Here is a 21,433-nt window from a genome sequence, read left to right as displayed (position 1 = left end):
TTCGACTACACCACGGAAGCACATTTTTGACCGAATTACTGCATTATGACCATGATGTATTGGTACCCTAGTTGTGTCCCCCTAAAAATCAGACTGGTTCAACAATTTTTGAGTGAGTTATGGCCCTTTGTTTATTTCTATAATTTATATAGGGAAAATCTTTGAAACGCTTCTTGTCCAAAACCACAGGGTTAGGCCTTTGATATTTCGTATGTGACATCAACTAGTGGTCCTCTATTAAGACTGTTCAAATTATTCCTCTAGGATCAAATATGACCCCGCCCTGGGTGTCACATTGTTTACATAAACTTTTATATAGAAAAACTTCGAAAATCTTCTTGTCCAAACCACAAGGCCTAGAGCTTTGGTATTTGTAATGTGGTTCTCTAGCAAGTTCGTTCAAATTATCCCCCAGGGTCAAATATGGCCCCGCCCCGGGGGTTACATGGTTCATATAGACTTATATAGGGAAAAACGTTTAAAATCTTCTTGTCCATAACCTACATCTTTCAAATTTGGACCACATGTATAGTTTTGAGTAGCAAGATGAACCTTGACATGAGTTGACCTTGATCTTGACATAGTGACCTACTTTCACATTTCTGTAGCTACAGCCTTCAAATTTTGACCAGTGCATAGGTTTGGTTTGTGTATCGTAATGTACTTTGACCTTGAGATTGTCCTAGTGACCTACTTTCACATTTCTGAAGCTACATGCTTCAAATTTGGACCACTTGGACAGTTTTGTGATCTGAATTGAAATTTGACTTGATTTTTACCTAGTACCTACTTTCACAATTCTTAAGCTACAGCCTTCAAATTTGAAGCACATGCAGTCTTGTGTACCAAAATGAACTTTGATTTTGAAATTGATCTAATGACCTACTTTAACATTTCTCGAGCTACAGCTTTCAAATTTGGACCACATGCACAGTTTTGTGTACTGAAATGAACTTTGACCTTGATTTTGACCTTGAGCTAGTCTTGAAATTTGGAACATTCAAAAACGGTTCAATGGTTGGAGCCAAGATCACTCTGTGAAATATATCATTGCAATACGTATTATTTCTGTAATTTGTTCACACTTCTTTTGTAATATTTTTGCTGATAGGTGAAGTGCATTGAACCTTTTAATTAACATAGCTACTCATAACTGGCAAAATACGTCAGTCAGAGTATGCGGGAGGCGGAAGTAAACAGCGTTTGAACTAAGTACTACTATTTATAAAGCATGTAATGTCGTCATCGCCTTGCAAAGATAATCAAACAGTTGTTTTGTTACATAGAGAATTTTTATTGTAACTTTTTAGATTTAGTTATATATCACATACACTGTAAGTGTGAAACAATGATTTGTTACCATCTCAAAAATAAATCATATACCAATGTCTCTTATTCTTAATTGAGATCTTTGAAAGGTAATCGAAGATCTAGTCTTTTACTTGTCGTATCATGGTTTTCTATATGTAAGATGTTGGTAATCTGTTACTTCTTAATAGTTTTCAGTATTCTAACAAGAAATCTTGACTTCGTTCTTGTCAGTTTGAAATCCTGATATATAGTTCAGAAAACAAAAGCATATTGTAGAAGGAAAGGTAAGTCAGTAAAATTAGAAAAAAAAAACCCAACTTAAATTCATTATAACGCAGCAGCTCAATACTACCGTTTTATGATAGGCATATTGTTATAATTATGTCTACGTATGTATTGTACATTAGTCAATACAGTAAGGTATGTGATATAAAAATCGATTCGGGTCAGACATTAATAAAACATTCAATATTACCTATACAATTTTGATTATATTTTAGATGCGTTCATATAACAAGAGGGTCATTGACCCTAAAGTGCTCACCTGTGTACAAGGCCTCAAGTGTGTTTGTATAAATACAAAGTTAGGTTTCTTCTATGTTAGCCCATATTATATACATGTCACACACACTTTTGAACCTAGGGCAATAATTTGAGCAATTATGGTAGACATTACAAATCTGATATGACACGCCAAATATCGATTCAGAGAAGAAAAGTGACCATTCCCCATGGTCGCCATGTTTTTGACGAATCGGAAGAACCATTTGTGCCAAATTATTTTAAAATCTGGCCAGCAGTTTTACACAAAAATGATTTTTTAAGGTTTCCACTATATACATATAGGGAAAAGTGGCCACGCCCTCTGGCGGCCATGTTTATTTCTGACGAATCAAAATAATTTAAACAATCTTCGTAGAGTGTCACACAAGGACCGTTTGTGTAAAATTATTTTAAAATCGGGCCAGCAGTTTCACACAAGAAGATTTTTAAAGTTTTCACTTTATACATATCTTTATATAGGGAAAAGTGACCACGCCCTCTGGCAGCCATGTTTTTTGACAAATCAAAATAACTTTAACAATCTTGGTAGAGGGTCACACAAGGACTATTTGTGAAAAATTATTCTAAAATCGGGCTTGCAATTTCATACAAGAAGATTGTTAAAGTTTCCACTATATACAAATATAGTAAAAAGTGACCACGCCCTCTAGCGGCCATGTTTTTGACGAATCGATATAATTTGAACAATCCTGGTAGAGAGTGACATAAGGACCTTTTGTGTAAAATCATTTCAAAATCTGGCAATCGTTTTAGAAGATGTTGTTTTTTTCTATTTTTAGCTCTGGCAACCTATGTGTGCAACCAACCGGAACCATTTGAACAACTTTGGTAGAGGACCACCCAAGGAATATCATGGCAAAGTTTCATCAAAATCTATTTAGTGGTTTTGGAGTATATGTCGTTTAAACACAAATATTTACCACGGACGACTTGACGCACATACGGACGGACGCACGCATGGACGACGGACACTTGATCACAATACCTCACCATGAGCACTTTGTGCTCAGGTGAGCTAAAATACAATATGCAGCAATATTTTACATGCATTTTTTTTTATATAAAACATGGTGTCTAAGTTACTCCTGGTATAGTTTTCCACAGTAAGAAAAGAAAGTGCAAATGAACTGAAAATTATAACTTAACATCGTGTTTTTATTGCTGTCATGTCAAAATGAAGCAACGCAAGTCAAAATCCCGGGAAAAGTGCAGTTTAGGTAAGTAAAAAGTGCAATATTGTCACTAACGGAATCGGACATATCGTAAAGCGTTGCAAATGTATTCACCGCCCCTGCGTTGGAATCATTTTCGGTAGATTATTTAATGATTCGGCGATTACGAGGAAATACTTGTTGTTTGATAGTATCATACTTACGCTATAATGCATAAGTAATCAGGGGTTGTTTTATACAGAATACTTCAACTTTAATTGAAATTCTACAGAAAACGGCAGCCCTAATAAACCTGTACAGAAGTGTTTACATTATTGACAAGGAATTGCACTGAACAAATGTTTATGGCTTGAAAAGTACATATGTGGGCTCCTATATCACTTGTTGTTTCCAGCTAAAGGTGAAAAAATAAGGTAAGACTCATTAGAAAACTTACTGATTATATTCAAGCGACCATATTTATCCATCGCTTCTGCGACGAATCCTCAACCGCCGCGGCGTTGGAACCACTGCATCTGCAAAAGCTATGGCCAGTGTGATTATGCTAAACAGAAGGTAGTCTATCAATGGTCCATACAGGCTTATTTATTGGACCTTACCGCCAATACGCAAACCGTATCATCACCAAGGCCACATACCTTGCATACCAAAATCAGTGTCTTTAAAGTAAAATGCTGATGCTGATGAATAGACGGGATGATATTTTCCACAGACACCAGTATCGGACCTTGGACAAAAATATGGCCTTGTTCTCATCCTGAACGAGTCCAAAATGAAAAATATGTATTGAAATATTGCCCCCTTCAAAAGATACATATGTCTGTTGTAGACTTATGTATCTTTTTAAGAGGACTCATATTTTACTATATATTTTTCATTTTGGATTCATTTATGATGAAAACAAGGCCATATTTTTTGTCCAAGGTCCGATATTGGTGCCTGCGCATTTCTGAATATTACAAGTTTTATCAATTTTTACCTCTTGTTATGAACACTTCAAAATAGAGACTATAAGGGCAAGTAACTGCTTATATTAGTGGCAAATACTGTTTAAATATCTGAGTTATCCTCCTGTTAAAATAAAAACAGAAAGTAAATTTTGACGTAGCATTCGTAGAGATCAAGAGGTTAAAACTCAATTTGCTGACTTCATACCCAGAAAAAGGTATCTACTTATCTGTATTTATTTTTAACATTTTAAGTTTTTTAATGTGATCTCTTAACTAGATCTATCAGACAACACATTTTATAAAAAAAAATGCAAAGAGATATCTATCAAGGGGGGTATTCGATCTACTCCTTACCACCGAAACAAAATGGCGGCCAAAACTGAAAATGTGAGTTTTTCTTACTTTTTTTCTTTTTCAAGGATATCTAGACAAAAGCACATGTCTATCAACCTGCTCCACTGTTTTCTCTATCAACCGGTACCTTTCACTTTGGAAACAGTACTGTTATTTGTCTGGAATGCTGGTCATGAGATTCGAATCGATGAAAAATCCTCCGTTAAACACGGGATAAGGAATAGTGCGACTTTCAAAAATGGTCTTTTTTACCTAATATATCGCAGGTTGTTAGCTATTTTTCTGATTGGAAGGAATATTTCCACATACTTATCTAATACTGTTCGTTTTGTGCAGATCACAGTTCATATTTTCACAAAAACACAATTTTTGTCCGATGGTAATGAACAGTGTGCGAAAATTAGAGGATAAGGTGCAGTGCAATTTTTTCAAATGGATTTTACAGTTTTCTTTCATCGTTTCTGAGATAACCTGTTGACATTTCTCTACCATGTAATAATTGAAGGGGTCGGATTGAGGAGTAGAACAGAAACATAATCCCCGAATGAACATATTACCAGACAAGATATGTCAGTAGGTAAGCACACTTGCCTTTTTCAGTGATTGTCGATTAAACAAAACTGTTGATCTCTGTTCTACGTGGTGTCTTATATCACTTTTGACAAGATATTTGGCCAATCAAACATTTTATAGGAACTTATATTTGGCATTCAAATGCTAAATAGGTAGGGAGCAAATGTAACCGATTTTTCCATTGGTTAAATATACAAAGCAACCAATTTCCTCTTCAGAAGATATACTAGAAAAATTTAAATTCCACTTCAGAAGCTTTTCACGAAATATAAACAACAACGATTATTCTGGAAATTACAAATCGGTTAGGTCTCTTGGTAGACTTTTATGATTATTCATGACAGCCAAGAACCGTTGCTTTTTATATTTCACAATCTCATTTGCATATTTAAAGTGAAACTCTGATCATCTTACTGTAATTCGTGTAGTATAATACTAGTAGCAATTTTCAGTTGCTGTGCATTTCCATGTGTAAAATGAATGATATTTCAGCATAAGTATTTGGTTGTCGTGCTTTTGAAATATATAAACCAGGCATTCTGAACAGGACAATGCTCTATTCTGTACGCAAAAACATACAGTAATCCAATCTCACTTGAAAGACTTCCAAGTAGGATGTCTCGTTATCAGCCTGCATGAAAAAAGTGAAAAATGTAAACATTTTCATAAACATGGCTATAATTACGGGGACTCGGATTCAGTCTTCATTTAAAAATGCAAAAGGAATTATTCACTCAAAATCACTAGTGATGCGCATGTGTATGTAACTGTTTACTATCTTATTCACAAATCAATAGAAGAGTAATTCGTCTCCATGTCATAAAGCACTAACCTTGTTTGATTTTTATACCGAATCTTTGACTGTTACCTTTGTCTGTTAGTAATTTATGAAGCTTCAAACTACCATAAACAATACATACGTTACTGTCGCCAGCTCATTTTATATGTTTAATGAATGTTCTTGTAGTTAAAATTCATCAGTAGTCAACGAAATCACATATTTTTTATGAAGTAACATAGGAAGATATTTTATAATCAAACATAGATACAAATTTTTCCGGACTCCTTTGGTTTTAGTCATCATTTAAAATGATGTCTCAACCATAATGATACATACGTTATGCCAAAGAATATGATAATATTTCTGCCGTTTCTGGGTAGAATAAACATTCACACATGTCTGTTCGTAAATGATATAACAATTATGCTTGCTCATTCATGCTGTTAATTCGGGTTTTATTTTACACCATATCAGAGTGGAAAACGTTACCCAAAAGCGTATATAACAGATTGATACATCCGTTACCGTATTGTAGAAATATCACAATTTAATTCATTTTTTAATGCTCTTAAAGACGAAGTTCATTGTCATATCTGATAGCTGATTACCCTTTAGGCAACAAATATCTATCTCGATGGGTCAGTGCAACACGGTCGTAACTCATTTTTTGAAAACTTTACAGGAGAAGCAAAAAACATTTTTGTATTCAAATGATGTAATGAAAAACAATACAATCTATATTATTTTTATCAAATAACAATAATAACTACAATACTATGGGAAAAAATGTCAAAAAAATGTTCACTGAGGAGTTATTTGAAAGTTTTTCAGTTACGACCATGTTGCGCTGAAATGTGTGGAAATTTTGTCAAAAACTTAGTGCAACAAGGTCGTAACTAAATGATAACAAATAATTTATTGGAGATAATTCATAACAGAGATGTTTATTCAAAAGTCTATTAATTCAATATTTTTAAGCATATCCATTTATCTTTTTCTGTACTTTCATTGACTTGTTTTACTCGCAAAAATGTCAAAAAAAAATCATATAATATGTAGAAATAAAAATTTACTACTACAAAAACACATTTTAAATTATTAAAAGTATTTTACAGTAAAAAGACAATAAGAGCTTGACTTGGTCCAAGATATTTGCATATTTTACTGAATGTAGGCTCTGAGAGTTTTAATATTCAAAGTTATTTCAGTATTTTACAGTAAATGGACATAATATAAGAGCTTGACTGATCAAAGGTACTTGAATATTTTACTGAATATAGGCACTGGGAGCCTTTATGGTCAAACTTATTTCATTATTTTACAGTAAATGGACAATAGAAGCTTGAGTGGTCCAAAATATTTACATATTTTAATGAATATAGGCTCTGAGAGCTTTTATGGTCAAAGTTATTTCAGTATTTTACAGTAAATGGACAAAAAGTGCTTGACTGGTCCAAGGTACTTGAATATTTTACAGTATGTAGACACTGAGTGTCTTTAAAGTACAAGATATTTGCATATTTTACAGAATATAGGCATTATGAGCCTTTAAGGTCTAAGGTATTTGAATATGTCTGTGTTTAGTTATTAGATTTTCAACAAGAAATATGCACCGGTTCTGCAGCATGAATAACGCATGCCCCAGGAGCAAAATACTATTCTGCAAATAAACATGTGCATGCTTCTTGATACAAGTCTAAATGTCTTTTTATTACATAAAAATCTACACTTAAACAATTATCAATGGTATAAATTTGTTCTTTAGCTTGAGTAAAACTGAAAATGTTATAATTAAAGAACATGATAAACACAACAACACAGTCACATGAAACTAACATCAAAAATGATGCCATACACCTGATGTAAAATTTGAAAGTCAGTATGGTCTGTTCCTGGAAAATTTTGTAATATATGTATGAAGTGGCAGCCTCTGATGCATATTTTTTGTCTAAATTTTCAGGTATTAAGAGGGTCCCCTCTTCCTATTAGGTTGGTCAGCGGGGTCTCTCTCTGGAATATAGGTATAAAATAGAAGCCTCTAGTGCCTTTTTGGGTCACGACTTTGAGGTACATGATGGGATACCTCCCTCCTGTTAAGGGGGTCAGGTGGTTCTCTCCCTGGATTTTCTTTTTTAACATAGGTATGAAATGGTGGCCTCAGGTGCAATTGGGTTTAAATGTAAAGGTATAGAAGGGGTTCAGAGGGTTTCCCCCCTAGAAATATTTTAAACATAGTTATGAAATACTGGCTTCTTGTGCATTTTTGGGTCTGAATTTTGAGGTACAAGAGGTTAGCCCTCCCTACTGTTAGTAAGACTAAAGTGAGGAAGAGGGGAAGGGCTCTCCCCTGGAAATTTCTGTAATTTAGGTATGAAATGGTTGCCTCTTGTGCATTTCTGGGCCTAAATTTCGAAGTACAGGAGGGGATAACGCCTTCCTGTTTGGTATAATACCTCCTTCCTATTTGGGGAGGGGGAATGTGTCTCCTCTGGAAGTTTTTGAAAATTAGGTATGAAACTAGAGCTGCTTTTGAGAAAAGCACATGTCTCCCACAGCTGCCAAGTCATCAGAATAGTAGTATGAGATCGGACGAGAAATGTTCAAGCGTAAACCTTTCTCCCTATATATTCTTAATTCCCAATCAGACTTCCAGTTCTTTGATTATCAAAAACAACCCAATCAGACTTTCAGAGCTTTGATACAACCTAATCAGACTTCCAGAACTTTGATTATCAAATACAATGCAGTCAGACTTTCAGTGCTTTGTTTATCAAAAACCAATGTTTCAAGGGCCATACTTCCAAAGTGCCTGGGTTGATTTGGCTAGTTATCAAACTTGGATGAGGACTTATTGGCAAACACATTTTTTCAAGTTTGGGGAAAATTGGATGAGAACTGTTCGACTTAAAGAGTGTGGACAAGATCTGTGATAGACGGATGGATGGACAGACAGGAGTTAATCAATATGTCTCCCACCACACAGTGGTGTGGGAGACATAATAATGGCCTCTAGTGCATTTGCATCGGTCTATATGTTTAGGTATAGAGGGGATACTTCCCTCCTGTTATGGGCTCGGGAGCATCTCCCCTCCTGGAAATTTTGAAATGCAGGCATGAAATGGTGGCCTCTGGTGCAGTTTTGGGTCTATATATTGAAAAAATATTATTTTGTTTGCATGCAACTTCGATGAGTTTAAGTCAGTGTGGGGTGGGGGATATAGGGGGAGCATGGGCTCTCTTGGCCATGGCCCTTGATCAGCCAGGCCTTTATGTTGGTGTTTTGCAACATAAAAATCAAGTAAATCATTCATTAAATTTAAATGTAAAATTATTAATGCTGATCATTTATGTTTTAGTGGTTTAACAACTTATACAAATATTCGATATACCTAACAAAATCTTCTGTATATCCAAATAAAACTTATCGGAATACGAGCTTTACAAGCAGAAGTCATGCTTCACTTATAGCACAGAAAAATTTCCACCTTTAATAATACCATTTTGTATTTTGCACAATTCATGGAAATATGCATACAAAAGGAAAAATGTTCATTGTTATCCTTTCACAGTTTTACATGAAACTTGCATAAAGGAAAGTTTATTTAAAAATTACAAGTATAAAAAGCATAGCTGTCAAGGCTCCACAAAGGCCACGAGTGTGATCGGGGTTCAAAGGGAAGGTTTTCCCTCATGGGGGTCTAGAGGGCGATAATCCCTAAAAGCCGGAAACGCCCTCACACGGAAAATATAGATTTTTAACAAAAAATATATCTAGTTTTGAATAGTCTCCCTCCGTGTTTACTTTTTGTGACGTTTATTCATGAGGTAGAAATAACACGTTGCACTGGTGAATGTAAAAGCTGTATTATACGGTATGGAAACACCGTGTCAATGTCTCCTCGCATGTTTGATTCAGTATTATTATAAATTTTCTACGAAAAAAAAAACAATTGATTTCTTTATTTCTTTAAAATGCGTGTGACCTTGAATAGAAGGCATGTGAGCGTGATCTAGGGCCGAAATGCGTGTGTCTTGACAGGTTTGAAAAAGGTGCATTTTTTCCTCTTAAAATTAAGTCAAGACATTATGAACAGGGCTTCTGATTCTAAAAACTACTGAATTTGGAAGAGGTTTTGCTGAGAAATAGTTAACAGAGTATTTTTTTAACAGAGCAAGACTTTTTAATGTTTTGGTAAAATCCTAAACATGTTGGTCAATAAATTCTTAACACCACTTTGCATTGATAAAATATGAAATATGGTAATAATATTAATTTTGTAGTATAAATACCATTTCTAAGTTGTTTAAAAACTAAAATCATCCTTATTTATCATTTAACTATTGTAATATGTTACTCTTTGTGAGTTACAACCATGTTGCACAGAAATTTCAAAGTGAAATAGCATACTAACTCTGTGCAACAAAGACGTATGTTGAGTTACGACCATGTTGCACTGACTGAAAGTGTCTTCCTGAGATACAACCTTTTGACAATTTTACTTTTTTCACTTTAATTTTAAGAATGTGATTTAGATATTTTAACAAGTGATGTATTTCTGTTAAATAAGGCAAATTATGTAAAAAAGTGTATTTGGTAAAAAAATCAAGTTACGACCATGTTGCACTGACCCATCGATCTATGAATATTCTTTATAAGCATCAAAGAAGGAAATGGTACATACGTGATCGATACATACGTTACTGAAATATTTAAAACTAACTCCTACGTCAGCATACGTCAACAGTGACGCAGGGTTTCATATTTACAAGCTTTTTAGGCCGCCAACTTTTAGTTTTGATAACCTTTTTATCACGTACACATTGTAAACAAATTCAGTTTTGAGAATTGTATGCTATAGCTATGATAGAAGAATAATATCACATCGTAATAAATTTTCATATCTAATAATTTTTAAACATTCTAAGAATATGCTTATTATTTTCAAATGAAATCATTTCATATACATTAATGTATATAAAAGTAAAGATACAGTGTGTACGAGTGATACATACGTAACCAAAAGTAACGTATGTATAATTTCAAATAAAACAACATTTCTTTTTTTTGTGGCATCCGTAATGTAGTAATAAAATAATTTGAATATCATGTTCGGAATATACAGGATATGAATCGATAGAAAAGTATTTTCGCATTATGTTTAATTTTGAACGGGTGCCATTATTTATCTCCAAAGTTGATTTGACAATGTAATTCAAGTTCCATTTGATCTGTAATTCATTTACATCAATCCTAATGCTTCAATTCATTCGTACAGGATGGATTTTATATCGTTTCGTAGAACTTTGACGATTACATAACGCAGATTCTTATTTTTGTACAGCAGGAGGTTACATGCCAGTGTAATTGTGCAGTAACGTATGTATTTGCTTTGAAAAAAAAGCTATTTGTTGTCGCGATATTGTTTATTCTTCTTTTCTGCAGTTCACATGATATGCATAACTGCCTCGATAGTGATTAAACATCTTAAAACATTTTCTTTATTATAGTTTTGGACCAATATACTAGAAATTTAGGACGTACATAAATTTCAGGGCAGTATCATAGATGATTGAATTCATATGAGTTTACACTATTGCCCATTAACAGTAATACAAAATTTAATGTTATTGAAACATATTCAAAGGGCATATAAAAGATTTTATTAAATTAACGAAAAGTGGTATCGGTAAATACATTGTACATGCATAATTTACTTAACTAGTACATACGTTACCTTGAGCATACTCATCGATTTTGTGTTATGTATGATGAAAATATGATAGAATGTTGTCAAAGCTGTTAGAATGACTGTAAATATTCCAGGACTTTTCCTTCAGACAAAAGTATTGTTTGTATTACGTTTAAATTACATAGAAAAAAAGGAGAAAAAAACTGGTTTAGTTCACTCTGAACGTTTAAATAAAATTTGATTTCAATTCATCTTGTTAGTTTGATATACGAAGCCGGAAAAATAAATGCAGTTTGTATAATCAGTATGTTGTTAAAATGCTGGTATATTTTCAGCTGTTCTACTAAACATACCGACAGTTATACGCGTTACTGTTTCCGAAAACAGTTTGTTTTTTAAACACTGGTGTAGTCACGCATGTATCTTGAAAACCCTCAAGGAAAAGGTGGTGATGTTTTTTAATGTATTATAACTTTCTTCAGAGAAAATTTTCATGGTTTTTTTTTTTGTGTGTGTGTTTAATCTAGGAATGTTTTATTTTGGAAATGAAAGCACCTTACTTGTATACCTCAATTTTTTTCCAGAATTTTTACGACCTATTTGCGCCTAATTAGTGATTTTGGGTGTATTACTTCCCCAAAAAAGCTTTTAAAATGTTTGAATTATTATATACCATTAGGAGAAAGGCTTCTGAAAAATAAGGTGTAGTCCTTTTATAAAAAGATGTTAGCAGTAATTTTTCAAATCATAATATTAAGATTTAGATTCGTTTATTTATAAAACTTATGGAACTAGATGTGTTGATAAACGTATTTTATGATACTGCTTTCATCCCTGAAATTAACATGTATGCTTTAACACATAGTGGGAACTCCAAAAACATTAGAAGCATAGGCACCACTTGTCAAAACACAAATGTAAAAGCACATAGTGTTAACCCTCCTATACCAAAAAGAAATTTACAGATAGTTAAATGTTGGCAAGGGATACTATATTAAATACTTGCTAAACTTTTGGCTTTCAGTACATCACGTGTCTGATAGACAGGCGGATACCTTTTAAATCTTACTACATTGAACAAGAGATGGTTATAAATGATCACCAAAATATTATTTTATCAGAATTTTACTTGATTGTCTCTGAAAAGAGCGAAGAAAAAGGTCACTCGAAGAAGTGAGCTGCACCTTATCCTCTTATTTTCGTACACTGTTCCTTACCATCAGACAAAAAAAACTGTGTAATTTAAAATTACGACTTTTAATCGGCTCCAGACTAACCACGAAGAAAATATATATTGAAATTTTACTTCTAATCAGAAAAATAGCTCACAGCTATTTGAAAAATTAGGAAAAAAGACCATTTTTGCTAATCGCACTATTCCTTATCCCGTGTTTAACGGAGGATTTTCCATCGATTCAAATCCCATGACCAGCATTCCAGACAAATTACAGCACTGTTTCCAAAGTGAAAGGTACAGGTTGATAGAAAAAACAGTGGAGCAGGTTGATAGCCATGTGTAATGGTCTAGAAATCCTTAAAAAAGATAAAAAGTAAGAAAAACTCACATTTTCAGTTTCCGCCGCCATTTTGTTTCGGTGGTAAGGAGTAGATCGCATACCCCCCTTGCCTATAACACATTTATAATTATTCAACCTATATAGATCTATGTTCAAACAGTTTAGATAAATGTTCTTTATGTTGATATTTTGTTTGCCAACCTTTAGTTTAAAGTTCCATAAGGCTTTTAATTTTATGTTAAATACAGATAATGCTGCTGAATGCAGAAATGAATAAACTTTCAATATTACGCATGAAATATAACTCAAGGTCATAAAGGGAGATTATACAAAACAGTGCATTTTAAAGTATTAGCAATTAGGAGTGACCTGTCGCTTTTATTTTTAGATTTGGATTTTCCAGACTGTTCCATTATTAAATAAGGGTTTGAAAGATATTTGACTTATTTAAAACTACAAATATATTTCAAATAAGCAGCAAACTGAATTGATAGCTCAGTTTGTAGAATTGAGGAATCTTGCTAGTGGTATAACTTTTGCGATTAGGAGACTGTAGGTTCGAATCCCAAACAGGGCGATTTGATTCGTGATTGAATTTGTTTTATTTATATTTTTCATGTTTTTATTTTATTTTATTTTATTTCATCATTTCATTTTTAATTTCATTCATACAATTTCAATACATTCAATACACTTCAAACATACGCGACCAATGGAGCATCTTTACACTTGCTGGTGGCGTCGGTTTCCTCCGAATGAGTGTCATCAGCTTGCTGAATGACCAAATTGTTACATGTTGAATAATTCACAATCAAAAAGATATTTGAAAAACAAAAAGATAATTGAAAGACATATGTTATATGCGAAAATAGCAAAATGAGACAAGTAATGCAATTCAAATACAACTTTAACATTATTATCATTTTAAATGTATGTTAACAAAATATAAAATGAAAAAAAATATTGATCTCCATTGGTATTCGAACTCACAAAAGTTAGATTCTAGAGCCGTCACGCTTACCACTGCACCACGGCGTCTAACTGTCGAAAAGGCAGTCATTTAAATATTCATTATAACAATAAGTTATTAAAAGCTAGGGTACCCCTTTACTGAAGTGGTTTATTCCAGTAACCTTTCAAATCTATTAATAAAAGCGACAGTTCACTCCTAAATGCTAGTACTTTCTTTTATGTTTAATCATATAGTCAAAACATTGGATTTAACAAGAAAATTGTATATTTTATGTTCATAACAAAAATGTGGCAGCCACATTTTAATCTAAAGCAGAAGTTATGACCCTTTAAATATTGAGAGGAACTAGGGGAGATTTATAACTTGCTGACTTCATATCAAAACAAATGTATCTGTCTTCACATAGTCTAATCTAAACTTGTACATGTATTAATGTTCTAAATTAACAGACAAAACATTTAGACATTTTTCTAACAAAATATAATAAAAGTGCATCTATAAAATAAGCCTAATAGGGCAAGGGATTTTTAAGTTAAATTTTGACAACATCACACTATATAATAATCAAAGGCCTTTTGTGATAGCCGTTTTTTACCTGAAGGCTCAACCACTACAGAAAACAAGTGAATAAGGTTTAAACGCCATGCAATACAAATTGTGCTACTGGAAGGTGACTAATTATATCAAATGCAATTTTACTAACCACCCGTGCGAAAAATGAACAGGAAATCCTGGGATTACCCCAGGAAATCCCAGGACTGTCCTGGGAAAATGTCCTGAAAATATCTCAGGAATTCCTGGGTTAGTCCTGGGACTTTTCACGCCGTTAAATGGGAATGGGACAATCCCAGGATTTTCCTAGGAACAGGAAAAACAGGACACCAGAACTCCAAGAAACCTATGCTGTCCTGCTATCCTGAAAATCCCAATTCTCAAGACATTCCTGGGATTTCCTGATGTCAGGAAATGAAAGTATATATTGTCCTGTTATCAGGAAATCCCAGGAATGTCTTGAGAATTCTTGAAGTCAGAATTTCCCAGGACAATTGTCCAGTCTTCAGGAAATTTCAGGAATTCCTGATGTCAGGAGAATTGTCCTGTCTTCAGGAAATCTCTGGACAATATTCCTGTCTTCAGATAACCACAGGACATGTAATTGAATACCTTGTAAACATGATTTGAAATTCTCTTTGGCGGGAAATACAGTTAACAAATTGTATTTACAGTAAGAATAATAAGGATTATCATTTCCAAATATTAAAAAATGTTTTCTAGTTAAAAAGCATGCATCATGTACATTGAAACAATACAACCTGTCATAGCAGAAATATCAATTTCTTGGCACATCATAAATCAGCTCAAATATGTGCATACATGGCAAAAAGCTAGGTGTAAATATAAATACTTCTATTTAGTATAGAAACATAAAATTATGAGCTTCATATTAAGCAAAAAGCTAGTAGCTCCTATCATTCTATGATCTGTTCACTTTTAAGAGTGAAACTGTCTTTGATCAAACATGTACAGATAATCTAAACAGTACTAACACATCTGATTGATTAGGTAAAGAAAAATACTTTTCTAAATAACTTACCCGTATTGTTTTATAAAATCATTAAATAAAGGAACATATTTAGTATTATTTCTAAAAGTTTATACAGAAATAATTTGGTAAACTTACCACAAAAATTAATACAGAATATATTCCTGTTACACCAACAACGCCACAGCACAAGTGCTTAATGATACAGTTTCTACCAAAACATGGGTCTTCAACACCAGGATGTAATTAACTTACTAAACCATTACAAGACCATGTTTCAAATTAATTACCATCTTTCAGTCTGTATCTTTTAGAAAAAGTCCTGTGAACAGGACACTTTTTCTATCAAAGGTCCTGTCTTTTAGTGTTAAAGTCCTGTCTTTCAATGTTAAAGTCCTGTCTTCAGTGTTAAAGTCCTGTCTTTTAGTGTTAAAGTCCTGTCTTCAGGACTTTTGTGCAGCCTTGCTAAAAGAATCTCAGGAAATCCCAGGATAATCCTGCGATTTCCTGAGAACAGGAAAATATTTCTGCACGGGTGCAATCTGATACTAATCCCCAGTGATTACATAACGCCCACGAAAATGTGAGAAGGCGTTCATTTCATGATAAGTGATAATACTGGAGTGTATATTTTTGGAAAATATCAGTATATCTTTCATATCAATTGCCCAGATACATGTACATATATAGCAGAACAGCCCAGTCGTATAAAATGCAGATACCAGTAGCAAATCATAAATATTTTTTATGACGTCTGAATTTCTCATGACGACTTTTTAGATCATTTTAGTGGCATAGGAGCGAAGTCATAGGGGGTGAGAAGAAGGGGGCTGCAGGGTGGTCAGCTAAATCTTCCCACATTTTCCCAGAACATTTTCAGACAACCAGAAAAAACACATTCTTCCCCATTATTGACAATTTAATAGGCATTACGTCAAATCCATATCAGTAGGCTACATGAAAATTGCTAATGATTCACAAACTGGCTTTTTTTTTCAATCTGATTATCTACTGCTTTTTTTTCTAATAAAAATCACCTATGCATTTTATTTTTGTTTTTTTCCTACTGGTTTTCCTTTCTGTTATCATATTTTTCATTTCTTAATTTGATGATTTGTATTTACGTATCTTTATTTTTACAGTATATTTTCACAGTTCTATTCCCAATTATATGAACACGAAACTGGAGGCGGACTGAAAAGTACAATTCTTTAGTTTTCAACCTGAGGAGGGGAATAATAATATAAGTAGAAGCTATCTGATAGAATATCGAGCAAAATGCTACAAAATGGACATGAATTAGACTACAAAGTAATAACATGTATTAAGGTTCCTTTAATAGAGGATGTTACATTAGCGTCTTTTCATACTGAAGTTGTATAAAATAACAAGAGGGCCCTAAAGGACCTGTTTCGCTCACATAAACTAATTCTAACCCCTGAATTTCATTAAGATTTGGTCATAAATGCGGCCTCTAGAGTATTAACTAGCTTTTCCCTTGATTTGACCTTGTGATCTTGTTTTTGATGCCACCTGACCAAGTTTTGAACTCGACATAAAGATCATCAAGATTAACATTCTGACCATATTTAATGAAGATACAGTCATAAATGTGGCCTCAAGAGTATTAACAAGCTTTTTCTTGAACGTATTCTGACCTAGAGGCCTTGTTTTTGACCCCACATAACCTATAGATTCCAACTTGATTTAAAATTTATCAAGGTTAACATTCTGACCAAGTTTCATGAAGATACAGTCTTACATGTGACTTCTAGAGTGTTAACAAGCTTTTCCTTTGATTTGACCTGGTGACCTAGTTTTTGACCCTACATAACCCAGATTTGAACTTGACCTAAAAATCACCACGATTAACATTCTGACGAAGTTTCATAGAGATATTTGTATAAATGGGACCTCTAGACTGTTAACAAGCTTTTCCTTTGATTTGACCTAGTTACCTAGTTTTTTGACCCCAGATGACCCAATATCAAATGTACTTTCAGAATGTTTCAAGCACCAGAGTATACACAAGCTGTGTCAGCGAGACTGTCAGAAGTGCTTGCTGACATAGGAGTGGATGAGAGGATTGTGATGAAGCGTAGAAGAACATGGCTGCTAAAAGAATCTATGGATAATATATCAGGACACAATCTACTGGACAAGAATGGTTCAAGATACACTTTAGGCAGCCAGTCGGAAGGCACAACTACATTTGGAGTTCATTCAGACATTGATCAGCTTGTATGTTCCGATGACATTAACATGATACAAGACTGGAGCCACTGGCAACCTGGTGTAATAAATTACCTGATGATCCAGGATGAGACTGTATCACCTGGCTACTGTTTGCTACAACGTCTGCGGGCTGATGTTCCTCTTTCATACAATGGTGAACCTAACAAATATGAATTCAGAGACAGGGCAGGGAGAATACTATTAAGGAATAAAATAATGTCTGACGTAGCTAAAGCAGTAGGAAAAAAGTTTACATGCTGGAAAGGAGTACAACATGGTCCAGCACATACACCACCTAGACAACATGGGGTTTATGACACAGACATCGTTGGTGCTTTCCTCTGTAAATCATGGCCTCTACAAGCCAGACAATGGTTAAACCAGCAAGGTGTAGGTCAGTGGCCTTCAGATAATATGAGGAGGTATTGTAGCAGAACTGGATGTTTTGTTGTTGGAGTTGGAAACAAAAGAAATGACAATGAGCAGCTTGAATGGAGAATATCAACATCTCTAGCAGAGAGGTGTTTAATGTTTAATCTCAATATCACACAGATTCGGTGCTATGTGTTGATGAAGATGATATTAAAAACTTACATTAAGCCACAATATGAAGATACCATTTCAAGTTTCATGTGTAAAACAGTTCTGTTCAAATTAATTGCAAATACACATTATAATTTCTGGAGAGAAAATAATGTGCTTGTTTGTCTATCAATGTGTCTATTTGCCCTATACAACTGTATTTTGAATGGGAACTGTCCACATTTCATGATACCAGGAAATAATTTAATAGTAGGGCATATCAATCATGAATCTAAACCTCATCTTCTTGAAATACTGCTGTATATTATACACAGTGAAGGAACAGCATTATTTTGGATTGAGAGTGACGATCTTGGTTCAAGGCTTCTCTTGAAATTGAATAATTTATCCCCATTCAAAATAAGTGACATTGTTTCAGGAGGCTTATTACAAGTAACTGCAGAGAATATTGACAATAAAATAAAGTACTGTCTATCTTTCATTAGCCATGTTACGAAGTGGCTATACGAATATTGCTGAGGTATATTTTCAAACTAGTGACTGCTTCTAAGCAATGCCAAGGATTGACAAAACAGCTTGAAGCCTTCTTGCTCCACATTTCTGGGATCAATTCTGGCATCATTCAGCATTCAACAATACAATGATATATCAGAAGAAGCTCTCACCTGGTTCTCACTAGGTCTGAACAAAGATGTTTCATCTGGAAAACTGAAGCTAGCATCCTTGTTTTACTGTACAGGGGCTAGTCAAAGAACAGAAATTGTACTCAGAGATATTGAAGGAAGCTATGACCACAATATCGTTCATCCTATTTGTGGATGCTATAATTACATCCCTCAAGCTATGAAAAAAGGATTCAATGCTATTTCTGACAATCATAATGAAGAAGCTCTACAATACAATGCAGCCTTTTGTGTCAGATTTCTGCCATGTGAAATTAACTGCATTCCAACTGAACTACAGTATGAATTGTTCAGATCTACAGAAGAGGATCTTGCTTTCAGAGAAAGACTTGACTACTGGATGGATTGGGCAGTTATTGATTCTCTTTCTTTCCTGTACTTTTTACAATACAAGACCTACAGGTATCTTGGGAGACAAGATGACAAGCAAAGAGCACTTTCAAAACTTATCAGGACCATTGACCAGGAACCAAACCTTGCACACAAGGAAACAACTCTAAATCTTCTTGGGCAATGTATGGAACACGAGAACAGAGCAGCAGTTGCTTTACATTGTTACTTGTTATCCTTAGATCTAAGGGGAAGAAACAATGCTGCTAAGATCCATATATGTAGGCTTCTATCCACTTTGGTAAATGACCATGCTCGTAACCAGTAACTCCTGTGAAGTTTCATCGAAAAGAGATTTTGGGGATGAAATGCAGACAAAAATGAAATATAAATAACAAGTATCAGAAAAGACCACTTCCAGGAGGCCCAAATTGGCCTTAGTGGATCACATGAAAAAGCCCTTTTGCTCTTGTAAGTTTTGATATCTGACAATTTGGACCTGAGAAAGGAATTACTCAATTCTCTGTTGTTTCCCATACCCTGTTGTTAACTCAAGTTATAAATACACACCCTAAGTAATAATAAATCACTGAACAGAACCAAATAACTGAACGCTCTTTGGAAAAGTTATTTAAAGGTTAATTCATTTTGAATCTACTGGATACTACTGTCCCATTGGTTCTACTTTGATAGTTTGTTTATATGAACTCGACTGCCGCTAACGCAAATAAGTTTGCATACTAGCAACTGTCAAACAATTCTAAGCTAGTATGCCTACAACCATGACTGCTTGAGGTCTTGTCGGATACGTCTATCAAATGCAGTTCGTTAGACTGTCTCGATGATTTATCATCTCCTTCGGTTATGGTCGTTGACTTTGGCTGCCTGGGGTCTCTCGGATACTGCTATCCGATCACATTCAGTTCAATAAACTGCCTCGATGAGTGCAAGCTCTATCGCGTCGGTCATGGTCGCCTCGGTCAAGATCGCCAGAGGGCAATGGTGGGCTGTGCGAGCCTGTCTCCCTTTTGCCAAACACATTTTATAATTATTATTTTATCTATTTATGTTTGTATTATAAATAGATGTTATCAGTTGGGTGTCTAAGAATAAACTTTGTCTCTAAACCATTTGTTGGTATCTTTAAAACACTTAATGTTACTATTAAAATTTGCAACTTGAAATATTTGCAAATGCTGTCAGAGAACAGCTACGCTCGACTATTCAACAGCCTTGTCAATTAAATGAATATACAAGAGGGACAAATTGGCCCTAGGCGCTCACCTGAGTAACACACCATAACAGTGTAAACATGTATTACTTAGTGATTTCATGGAGACAAATATTTTGACCTCTTTTCGTTAAGATTGGACCAGATTCGAAATTGTCCAAAATTTCATGAAAAGAAACATTCTGACAAAGTTTCGGGAAGGTTGGAGCAAAAGAGTGCCCTAAAGAAATTATACAAGCTTTTCCTTTAGATCTGACCTAGTGACCTAGTTGTTGATCCCACGTGACCCAGAGTTGAAATCAGCAAAGACTTCATGCTAACAAACATTCAGACCAAGTTTAATTAAGATAGAATAAAAAAATCTACCCCTAGGGTGTAAACAAGCTTATTCTTTGATTTGACCCGGTGACCGAGAAAAAATCATTCGACATTTCACGCAGACAAACATTCTGGCCAAGTTTCATGCACATCAAATGAACCAGAGTGCTAACAAATTTTCTTTTGGTTTGACCTGGATACCTATAAACAATTGCGTATTAATTAATGCATGTACAAAAATTATCCTTCATATTCAAACGAACCCGATTACGTTCAACCTCGTAACCTGTTTGCATGGGTATCAGGACGGCGGTACACGAAGTTGAAATGTTTCGACTTTGATGATGAAAAGCCGAACCTAAAATGGTAAAAAGTCCAAAATGCAATGATCAAAAGTCAAAAGTATGATGGTGAAAACTCGAAACTACGATGGTGAAAACTCAAAACTACGATGGTGAAAACTCAAAACTTCGATAGTGGAAAGTCGAAGTTAAACACCGTAGTCTCGTTCTTGCGTTGTTTCGAGCCCACGTACGTTATGCGGGGATGGCCCTACCGGAACACCGTGCGTAGACATCATGCGCGGATCCAGCCATTTTTCTCAAATGGTGTTCCGACCGAACCCTTACCATGACAAACAAGTGTCTATATAAACTTAATAATTT

The 21,433-nt window shown here is 34.4% G+C and overlaps 1 protein-coding gene across 1 annotated transcript; it reads left to right on the top strand.

Annotated features, from left to right (window-relative positions):
- Nucleotides 1–4,150: 4,150 nt before the first annotated feature.
- Nucleotides 4,151–20,346, top strand: LOC128558968 (cyclic GMP-AMP synthase-like). The gene is made up of 2 exons (XM_053549517.1): nucleotides 4,151–4,212; nucleotides 17,432–20,346. The coding sequence occupies exon 2, from the start codon at nucleotides 17,433–17,435 to the stop codon at nucleotides 18,723–18,725; it is 1,293 nt and encodes a 430-aa protein (XP_053405492.1). The 5' UTR covers nucleotides 4,151–4,212; nucleotide 17,432; the 3' UTR covers nucleotides 18,726–20,346.
- Nucleotides 20,347–21,433: the final 1,087 nt, after the last annotated feature.

This window comes from Mercenaria mercenaria, chromosome 8 (genome assembly GCF_021730395.1).
Source record: "Mercenaria mercenaria strain notata chromosome 8, MADL_Memer_1, whole genome shotgun sequence".
NCBI lineage: Eukaryota > Metazoa > Mollusca > Bivalvia > Venerida > Veneridae > Mercenaria > Mercenaria mercenaria.
This window is presented reverse-complemented; position numbering and strand designations above follow the sequence as displayed.